Genomic DNA, 11057 nt, shown 5'->3' on the forward strand with positions numbered 1-11057 from the left:
GTGACTGTGTGTGCATGTCTTTTTGTGAATATATAATTATCTTTGGATGTGTGCGTGCATGTGTGCAGAGTGCTGTGAGTGGTTGAGTGAAACCCTTCCTGAAAGGAAGCTACGGCAGAAATGATATTACAAAATTGGGCATTGGCTCAGTCCCTGGAGGACAGATAATACTGTTTTGCCATTTACTGAAGAGGTGAAAATTAAATGCCAAGAATTAGTAACTAAAGACGGCTCAAAAGGTAAGACACGTAACGGCTGTTCATTCATACCTATAGAAATTGATACTTCATTCACACATGTAGCAATCATGTGTAGTTCTCAGTTGTTTTTCTTTGTGTTTCAGATGTTAGTTGATTGTAACACACTGATAGCTACGCTGATTGTGTTTGCCGTAGGTAAGCCTGCATAATACACACACCAAACACTTTTCTTCACCAGTTCACATTTATCTTACTGTCCTTATGCTACATTTTTAGACTTGAGTAGTAGGAGAGGAGGTGCGCAGGCATGGACGTACAACTACAGCACTGGTCCAAACCAGAACTGGTACGAGGCTCGCAAGTGGTGCCAGAAGTACTTCACGGATATGGTTGCCAGTCGGAACCAAGAGGAGACTAATTTCCTCAATGATCTGCTGCCATTTAATCCAAAATATTACTGGATAGGGATTCACAGAGTGGCTGGATTGTGGACCTCAGTAAACACCAGTCAGAGTGTACCTGAAGAGGCTCAAAACTGGGCATCAGCAGAGCCAGATACCATAAGCCGTCAGGACTGTGTGGAGATATACATTAAAAGGGGGACAGACACAGCCAAGTGGAACAATGAGAACTGTAATAAGTTGAAAGGAGCTCTCTGCTACACCGGTAGAATACTTTTCACTTAGTTTGATGGAAAACTTTGGCAGTAAATGTAATACAGCATCTGACACATTTTGTGTGATTTGCAGCCTCTTGCAAACAGGAGTCTTGCAGTGCTCATGCAGACTGTGTGGAAAGCATTGGAAGCCACATCTGCAAGTGCCATCCTGGTTTCCGAGGCCTACGCTGTGAAGAGGGTAAGCTAATAAGATCTGTAGAATATTGCAATATGCAATCCAAATATACAATTACTAAATTAATATTTGCATATAAACAAATATACAATTACTAAATAACTAGTCGGGATTAGCCTGATATTTCATTCTGACCACCTCAGACTTATTAAATGAAGTTACTAGACAACTCAATCACAAGATTCATCATTACAAGTGATTGATTTTGAATAATATTGACTATCTTTAAGGAACAGTTTGTCTCCGTTTTATATCTGAATGGCATAGTAAGTCCAGAACCTCACCGTAGCAGTCCATTTAGGGTTAGATTGTTATTCATTTGTCCCTCATTTGTCCCTCAGGAACTTCTGTATTTTAGTTTTAGCCTACTGACAATTGTTAAAGATATTTTTGCAAATCTAAGCAAAAGACATGAACTAATTTTCTACATAATATATTTTTATTTGTTTTATCTTCAGCGATCACATGCAAACCTTTTCCGCATCCAGATCAAGGCTCTCACCGCTGTTCTAATCCCTATGGGTCTAATCATTTTAACTCTTCCTGCCATTTTCTCTGTGAAGTTGGATTTCGGTTAATAGGCGCGCCTCAACTGATTTGCCAAGCCAATGGGCTCTGGAACCACCCTGTTCCTCTGTGTCAAGGTACGGCAACAGGAAACCAGCTGTTTTTAAAAACTGATATTTCAGATGGCAAAGTTACAAAACATATTTTGACTGCTTATCATAGTTGCACAGTGTCCAAATTTGAAATACACCAACTTCAGTGCGAGTACACTGTAAAAAAGAAAATGTTGAGAAAACTTAAAATTTCAAGGCAACATGATGCAAGAGATTTTTGAGTTTTCTCAACTTTTGCCAACTGTTGTTGACTCAACTAAGATTTACAAGTTCTGCCAACTTGGATCTTCTTGTTCACCTAATTAGGATAATCCTGGAAGTCTAACGAAGAAATTCTGGTTTCAATGCCATGTATTTCTGCCTTCACCAAACACAGATATTCTTGTTGAGTAATCATACAATTCTTACTCCAGTGAGTTGAAAATTTACCTATATAAACAAAGGAAAATGTATGTTGTTATTATACTTGAAAAAACACTTAATAAATAGATATAGAATAAAACAAAGCACAATTCAATGTTATCTAAAAGCTTATTTATTTTGTTCAACAGTCTTTTCAGTACATTTCAGAATGTCATGGGTAGTAGGGTGAATTTCTGTTAAAAAAAAAAAAAAAGAAAGAAAGAAAAGAAATAACAAACAAACAAAAACGTGTTGCCAGTTTCTTTTGGGTGCTTTGAGCACCCCAGCAGAGACGTTAAAATTCCAGAGTCCAGAACTAAAAAAAGAAAAGTGTCCAGCAACTTAATAATTCATGCACACACACACACACACACACACCCTGACCGTCTTGTAAAAGCTGAACATAACTATTGCACATTAAATAGGGTAGTGCCACAAACGATTGCCTATGCACCCAGACATTGACATTTTACACAGGCTTACTATGATGAACTATGGAAGTTAAAAGGTATTAGAAATGTTACCATCAATGAAGAGGAAACTAACACTATAACAAATCTTTTAAAATACTACAAGACAAATTTTCACCATATATTCTCAACAATACAGATTCATCTGACTAAAATTTACATTTCGAATAATGATTTATCCACTTCACCTTCATATTGTCCGACCAGGCCAAAATAAGATGGCCTGAATTGCTTCAAAGGTAAAACTCATCTGCTTTGGGTAATCAATGTTGAGGGCATACAGAAGGCCAAAGAGGTGTGCCAGGGCAGTAGAGAGATCTGGAATGTTATGTAGCACAATGTCCCCTTCCAACACAACTGGATGTTCTCGCACAGACGTATCAGCATCGTCATCTTGTAGGATGGTGAGGATGGCAACTGATGCACCGTTCAACACTGGTTCCAAAATGTCAGTGTCCTGAAGAAAAGTAAAATAAGAATTATTGAAAGCTAAGAAAAACTAAAGACAAAACAAATTTCTAAAGATTTTAACTTTAACCTCTATACCATGCTGGTCGTTTGACCCATGGAGGTTTTAAGAAGAAAAAGCTTATTTTTTTTAATTAATGCCACCTTGTGAGTTTTGTACAAAAATATTTTCTGCTATGGAACAACCACTAACAATGCCCAGCAGCTGCTCAGCAGAAAAAAGGAGTGAGAGTTATGACAACTGCAATCCCCACTATAAAATTATCTGGACTGCACTGAGAAAGTGTACATTTCCATTTTGGATAAACTCATCCTTTAAAAACATCTCATAGCAATTAGTTTTACTTGCATTAGTTTTTTGTACTTACTAAGCACTTCAGGAAAACCTCTGTTGCATCTTGTCTTGAGGAAAATGGGCAGGCCTCTCAGTGCCCGTTGGACACAGTGTTGGATGTCTAAAGAGTGTTCAGTGGAAAACAAAAATTTCAATTAGTGAAGTAACATGGTGTACTATACACAATGCAAAATCAGAACTCTCATAGTAATGAGAGTAAAGCACAGGTCAGACCCAGCAACACGCAAAACGTACAACCCCCCCCCCGCCCCAAAAAAACAACAACACCACCATGTTAACAATTTTACTTTCTTTTACAAATTAAATAAAATACTGCCAAATAAGAACAAAGCAATGACTCATGACATTCATTTTACGGACATATCCACTGATGTGTTTTATTTGAAGCCAACATCTTTTTCAGTTTCTGTTAAGAGAAAAGTATACTCTCTTCTGCAAATGTCAGATAAAGGAGCACTTCACTCACCTGTTCATCAAGTTTATCCAGGAGGTCTTCCATCTCCTCACCAAGAGCTCCCTTCTTAGACCAGTACAGTTTCAGCAGGCCAGGCACAACTTTGTCAAGGGATGCATTGAAGGTCCCCAGGAGGTCTTTGCTTGTGATCCGATGAAATGTTCAGATATCTAAACAATACATTCACCAAAATATTGTCATTTACTCAGCACAGAAAATTCCTGGGTAGCTGTCTTGGACAGTCTGCACCATGTTATATGCCTGACTGTGTCATCAACAGCAAAACCTACCTACTTCAAAAATCTCTCATGAATACGTCTTTTGCACTGGAATAGAAACACCTCCCACAAAACCCAGTATCAATATGAAAATACATATTATGTTCTAAGTTGCACCAAAATCTGTGACCAATCAGATTCTGTGACCTGCCTTAGTATTCTTTCCCTAACAATCTCAGACTATAGAAGTCCTATTTCTAGCACAAAAAAAAAAAAATACATGCTAAGTCAAAATTATGAGATTGCCTTTCTGTTTCACAATTTCGATTTAGCATGGGGACTCTTGTACTGGCAGAAATGTTCAGGGTAAGGATTTCAATATAACACTGGCAAGGGCCTTGACTGGAGTGGTAGCACAAGATAATAAAGTTGGCCAATGCATTACCCCAGCAAATACCGTACTGCTTCAATATAAGTATAAATCATGCCCAATTTGAATAATAATTAAATTATAAATAAATTAGGACAGTCTTACCTCCTCAGAGGAAAACAGCGCAGGTCATCTCTCCTGGACCTCAGATACCATAGGCTGACACTCCACGACCTCTCTCCGCCTGAGAGAAAATGTTTGCAATAATGAAACATTTCAATATAATGTAGAAAAAAAACGAGAAAAAAAGTTACGGATCGGACTCCACGATCCTTACTGCGCACGTGCAAAGTCGGACCGTACAGATCGCGTCTACCCGTGGAATTGTACATAAAATCAATACTTAACTCCACCAACAAAAGGCTCTCAAAACAATACAATACTTTCCACAGCTTTGAAGGATGGGTCAGGTGTATCCTTCGTGGCCCACCCTATGCCAGAATTCATAGCGTGCCCAGCCGATTCTAGTTTCAAACAATGGCGGCAGCCACTTAGTTTTAATATTACTCTTATTACTCTTTCTGGGTCACAAAGTAAACTTTTAAGGTATTTTCAGGCGAGAATGTAGCTGTGTAAATTTCAAATATCTGCTCAGTTTATTAAGACAACACATTTTTGCAAAAATGCTTCTACGTTTTCGGAGACGTCTGTTACCACCAGCTTCGATAGCTAGCTGGGATTCAAGGCTCGCTAGAGCAGCGAGAACAGCGAACTCCTGGCATATCATTTTCAACCCCCGCGCGGTCCTTCGCTAGCTTAAACATGATATATAAGTCCCTTAGATGACTTAAATATGTTATTGTTTGGCTTTTTTTTTTCAGTGCTTTACTCGTTCCACCCTCCTGGGTCCTCAGGAGGATGCAGCCTAGCGCTTGTAGAAAATCCTAATAACAGATGTCGTTAGCTTACCTGCTAGGGCAAATGGCCGGCAGCTCCCGCACCTGTCCAAAAAATGGTCAAATAATACACTCCAACTTCAGACCAGGTAAAATCTGTAATGGTCGAAAAATTGTAATTTTCATCCAATTTTGGCCACGTTTGTTCAAAGTTTCTTAGCAGGTTTTCAGTTCAGAACACATCGACAAACCACTATCACACAGTCTGCTCAGACTCGTTTGGTCTAGTTCAAACTTATTCAGACCACGACGTGTGCCAGTCACCCACGGGGTTTCCCATCGGTTCCCAGCTCGACTCAAAAATCTACTCAAAAGTTGATAATCTTTGTTATGCTCGCTAGAAAATCTTAGTTAGGACAACAATGGAAGAAATTTGTTGGGCAGACAAGCTATTTTAGGTTGTAAATGGAAAGTTTTATTTCTAAGTCAGTTTAATTTGAAAACTTTACTCAAATCAACAATTACTAGTTATCGTTTTTACAGTGTAGCATGAACTGCAGCCACCCCATCGCACCCTTCAGCTACAACTCAACCTGTGAATTCAGTTGTGATGAAGGCTATGAACTGATTGGGCAGAACCAGATCATCTGTGAGCACACTGGCCAATGGACAGCCACTGTTCCAGTATGTACAGGTAAAGTTGTCACTGCCTTTAATTTAAATCATTCTGTATGGTGGTTAATTAGTTTATTCATTTGTATTTTTAGTTAAACTGATTATAGCTTTCATTTTGTGTGTCTGTGTGTGTGTTTGAGAGTCACTTACTTTTCACAGAACTTGTATAATATTTGAACCCTTTTTACAGATTTACTTTCGAGATATACAATTGCATAACTGCACTCAGTACACTTTCACATCCTGTCTGGACTGTGCAGCAGATTAGCTTTAGGTCACGCCTGTTATCACTCCACTTCACACTCATTTAAGTCTGTGCTGGACAAACAACACTGGGATTTTTTTTCATGGGTCTGTAAACTGTTTTTTTGTTTTTTCTTTGACCATAAATGATCTCAGCATGATTTTTCACCCCTCCACATCATGATTAAGCTATGTTTGTGAAAGTGGAGTCATAACATACAGTTGTTCAAACTGACATTTTATATAAGAGCACTGATCTGCATTATGTGAACTCTGAGTGACTGATATCTGTGTCTGACCACAGTGAGAAAATGCTCCCCAGTTTTCTCTCCTGCTATGGGCCACATGACCTGTGTTGACCCCGTGGAGCCTTTCTCTTATGGCTCATGGTGCAACTTCACCTGCAAGGAGGGTTACTATTTAACTGGGGACAAGGTACTCCTCTGTCTGACCTTGGGACAATGGAGCAAACCTACACCTACATGCACAGGTGTGTCACAAACTACTCTGGTGTACCACAAAGCAGCACACGCTTTCTGGATAGAAATAAAAATTGCATGCTCTGATGTTGAAAGAGCAGTGTTTCCTCTCTTCTAGTGGTGCAGTGCAACAGTCTTCAGGCTCCACCTCATGCCTATCTGCAATGCCAAGACCCTATAAACAAGCACAGCTACACCTCAATATGCACTGTTCAGTGTGAAGAAGGATTTGATCTAATTGGTACAAATGTGACAAAATGTTCTTCACAGGGTAACTGGAGTCATGCACTTCCTGTTTGCCTGGGTATGACAAATGCTGATATACTATATAATAATAAAATATATATACTATATATATATATATTTATTTTATTTTATTTTTTTTATTTATTTTTTTACTGTTTTGAATGTGAACCACAGGTTAAGAAGCTGCCTCTTCTTATGTCTGTCTTTCTTTAAGCTAAGAGATGTACTCCAATTAGTTCTCCTTCTCATGGCTCCATATCATGTTCTGACCCAAATGGTTCCTTCAGTTTTGGTTCTCGGTGCACAAAAACATGTGATGAGGGGTTTGTGCTGAATGGGACATCCAGCACTGAGTGCACCTCCATGGGCAAGTGGAGTACAGATATTCCACCGTGCTTGGGTAAAGAACATGCTAAAAGTTTGTAATTTCACAGTTCAGTTTGCATTTCAACAATGTTTCACTAAATCAACCTAATACCTTGTGTACATCTTTCCTTTTGTTCATCTCCAGTTAAGAAATGCCCCACACTGAACTCTCCTGCTCACGGATCCATAAATTGCTCTCATCCTCATGGAGAGTTCAGTTTTGGTTCTCGTTGCATGACAACGTGTGATGAGGGTTTTGTCTTAAATGGGACTGCTGTCACTGAGTGCACAGCTATGAGCAACTGGAGCACAGACATCCCACATTGCTTGGGTAAAAAAACATTCTAAATGCATGCATTTTAATTTTAATTAACATAAGAATGTGTAATTTCAAGGTTTACATAGTGTTCATCTACCACTTTAGTCATATAAAACATATTGCTGACCTTCTACCCTGTCTGTTCTCTCCCACCAGCTAAGAAATGCCCCACACTGAACTCTCCTGCTCACGGATCCATATTTTGCTCTCATCCTCATGGAGAGTTCAGTTTTGGTTCTCGTTGCACGACAACGTGTGATGAGGGTTTTGTGCTGAATGGGACATCCAGCACTGAGTGCACCTCCATGGGCAAGTGGAGTACAGATATTCCACCGTGCTTGGGTAAAGAACATGCTAAAAGTTTGTAATTTCACGGTTCAGTTTGCATTTCAACAATGTTTCACTAAATCAACCTAATACCTTGTGTACATCTTTCCTTTTGTTCATCTCCAGTTAAGAAATGCCCCACACTGAACTCTCCTGCTCACGGATCCATAAATTGCTCTCATCCTCATGGAGAGTTCAGTTTTGGTTCTCGTTGCACAACAACGTGTGATGAGGGTTTTGTGCTGAATGGGACTGCTGACACCGAGTGCACAGCTATGAGCAACTGGAGCACAGACATACCTCAATGTCTGGGTAGGAAAAAACCCTCTATCAGTAATAAGTGATCAGACAATCAAAGATAAATGCTTAATTTAAAGGTTTAAATGGCATGATGCTTTTTATTTGTCTTCGTACCTCTGTGTCTTCATTCCTCTTGCAGCTAGACGGTGTCCCACTCTGAGCTCACCCTCTCATGGGTCCTTAGTCTGCTCTAATCCCCACAGAGAGTACAGTTTTGCTTCTGTGTGCACATCAACATGTGCAGAAGGTTTTGTGCTAAATGGTACAGCTATCACAGAGTGCACACCTCAAGGCAGGTGGAACAGAGACATTCCCCATTGCTTAGGTAAAAACACTCTTTGTATCAATATCCAGTATATCAGAAACAGACAGATAAACTCCTATTTTCATAATTTAAGTTGCACAGCTACACTTTTTTCTTAAAAAAAAAGAAGAAGCTACTAATCTGCTCTGTTCCTCTCTATGTGCTGTGGCTTTCTTTTTTCTTTTATAGCTGAAAGGTGTCCTATTCTCACTCCTCCTTCTCATGGGACTTTAGACTGCTCTCATTCTCATGGTGAGTTCAGTTTTGGCTCCAGGTGCACATCAACCTGTGAGGACGGCTTTCTACTCACTGGCATGGCTGACACTGAATGCACCTCTGCGGGCACATGGAGCACAGAAATACCAGCCTGTCAGGGTAATAAACCAAAACATGACACGGTTGCCATCCACATAAAGTCCTTCTTAATCTGTGTCCATGCATTAAATAATATCAAACTCTATACCACCCGGAAAGTCAAAAGTGAAGCTGTACTGAGCCTACACTGTTTTATCCACAGCACGCCAATGCCCCCTGCTGGCCAAATCACCACAGCACGGAAGGATGAACTGTAGCCATCTGAACTCTCCTTTCAGTTATGGCTCACAATGTGACTTTAAATGTAATAAAGGTTTCTGGCTGAAAGGAACATCAGCTATGATGTGCAACACCTCAGGTTACTGGAATCAGGATCCACCCATCTGTCAACGTAAGTGCATAGCAATACTTTGAATGTTATTACATATTCATTGATCTTATGTAATTGTAGTTGCTGTCCTTTTTAGCTGTACAGTGCAAGGCCATCCGTGCCTTCTCCTCAGACCTGTCTATGAATTGCTCTCATCCTCTGGGGAATTTCAGCTTTAGCTCTGAATGCGTTTTCAGCTGTAAAGATGGATTCACCCTCAATGGCACAGCAGTGATACTTTGCTCTGCCACTGGGATCTGGAGTGACAGCCTGCCCAGCTGCACAGGTAAATTATTTTCTGTAGTTTAAAATGTTATTTCCCCCGTAATTTATATATGACACCATTTTCTAAGATAGGAGTCTTCGCTTGCACACTGCGTACAGGCAAAACAGGCAAAACCTTATATGAACATACACTATAAAATAATGACATCTGCTGGCCATGAAGTATACACTGAGAACAATTCCCTAAAGCTTCATTAAAATCTTTATGTGATCCCACGCCAGGTATGTCGATAGGGACTGCCATGTTGCTGTACACTGGCGCAGGGACGGGAATTGCTGTTGGGATACTTCTCCTGATAGGACTGACTATGCTGATCATGAAACAATTAAAGAAAACAGGTGGGACCTACTGTAGTGATGCACGTTTGCACACACAGTGTGGTGTAGCAGGGTGAGTGCACTTCTAATCCCATCTTTTCATCTTTCTAGGAAATATGATCACTTCTGATGTCCCGACATGGGGTGAAAGAGAGAATCCAGCATTTGAGTTTTGACCTGTTGTTCCTTTTTTGAGATGTGATTTTACTTTTTGCTTGCTATTATTATTATTCTAAGAAGTTTGGTAGTTACTGCATCTACTTGCTCCCGCATAAGCAATAGCAATTCATAATACAGACTTCATCCATGATACATTAAGTATGTCTACAGCTGTTGCATTAGGTCCTCCCTGTAAATTTCCAAAAGTAAATAAAATTCAAAAACATCTCAGAAAACATTTGCTTTTTCATTGTTTTTTGTTTAGTCTTCCCTGACTCAATAAGTCTTATTTTACTGCTGGCATTCTTTCAGCTATGTCCAGTATCATGTGGTACAATTTGGAATAACCCTGTCCTGTCAGGTCGTCATCAGAAATTCATATTTTACACATTTGGCATTTGAATGCTGTGGGGTCAATTGGGAATGTTCCCAGAAATCTCTAGGCTTGCCGAAATGCCGTTAACTGTCAATTTAGCACATTTAGTGAGCAGAAAGCTCACATCATAGGATGTGGTGAGGAGGTGATCTATTATCAGTCTCAACTCACTGATCCCACAATGACTACCCCCACCCCATTACACTGATTATTGAAATGTGTTTCATATTTGTGAATATGTCCAATGGCTGAAATTATACATTTCCATGGTATGACTGTATGTACTGCATTAAACCTTGCTGGTCTATGTGTGCAGACAGACTTTATTTATGATCTGCAAGCATCCTTTGGAGTACGTTCAGCAAAGCGTGTGCATCTGTCTTGGCACTGCAACAGCATGAAGCCAATTATAGCAGTTAAAAGACAGAGGGTTTGTGGCCTGTGGTTGGCATGGAGCGTGCAATAAATAACCACACTGTTGACAGGAAACTGTTTGGCTACCATTGGAATAATAATGAGGTTATTGCTACCCGCTGTGACCGTATGATCACAGTGTGAACTTTTTTTTTTTTGGTCTTCTCACCCGCTACGTATGCCAACTGCACACAGACAAGAAGGTAAAAGCCTCCCCCAGGTGACCACCTTGGCTTTCTTCCCCGATATTTAAG

At 39.9% G+C, this 11057-nt stretch overlaps 1 protein-coding gene across 1 annotated transcript; it reads left to right on the forward strand.

Annotated features, from left to right (window-relative positions):
• Window positions 1-151: 151 nt before the first annotated feature.
• On the forward strand, window positions 152-10249 carry LOC116317746 (P-selectin-like). Its single transcript, XM_039606265.1, has 19 exons — window positions 152-239; window positions 344-395; window positions 477-866; window positions 950-1057; window positions 1513-1698; window positions 1784-1825; window positions 5852-6001; window positions 6530-6715; window positions 6823-7008; window positions 7165-7350; window positions 7462-7647; window positions 7792-7977; window positions 8089-8274; window positions 8402-8587; window positions 8756-8941; window positions 9084-9272; window positions 9349-9537; window positions 9759-9875; window positions 9966-10249. Exons 2-19 carry the CDS (start codon window positions 344-346, stop codon window positions 10028-10030), a joined length of 2976 nt encoding a protein of 991 aa, XP_039462199.1. The 5' UTR covers window positions 152-239; the 3' UTR covers window positions 10031-10249.
• Window positions 10250-11057: the final 808 nt, after the last annotated feature.

This window comes from Oreochromis aureus, linkage group 23, assembly GCF_013358895.1.
Source record: "Oreochromis aureus strain Israel breed Guangdong linkage group 23, ZZ_aureus, whole genome shotgun sequence".
Taxonomy (NCBI): domain Eukaryota; kingdom Metazoa; phylum Chordata; class Actinopteri; order Cichliformes; family Cichlidae; genus Oreochromis; species Oreochromis aureus.

Coding starts and splice junctions, on each gene's coding strand:
- LOC116317746 (XM_039606265.1), top strand. CDS start 344: ATGTTAGTTGATTGTAACACACTGATAGCTACGCTGATTGTGTTTGCC. Junction 8,275..8,401: donor AGACATACCTCAATGTCTGG/GTAGGAAAAAAC, acceptor TTCCTCTTGCAG/CTAGACGGTGTCCCACTCTG. Junction 8,942..9,083: donor AGAAATACCAGCCTGTCAGG/GTAATAAACCAA, acceptor TTTTATCCACAG/CACGCCAATGCCCCCTGCTG.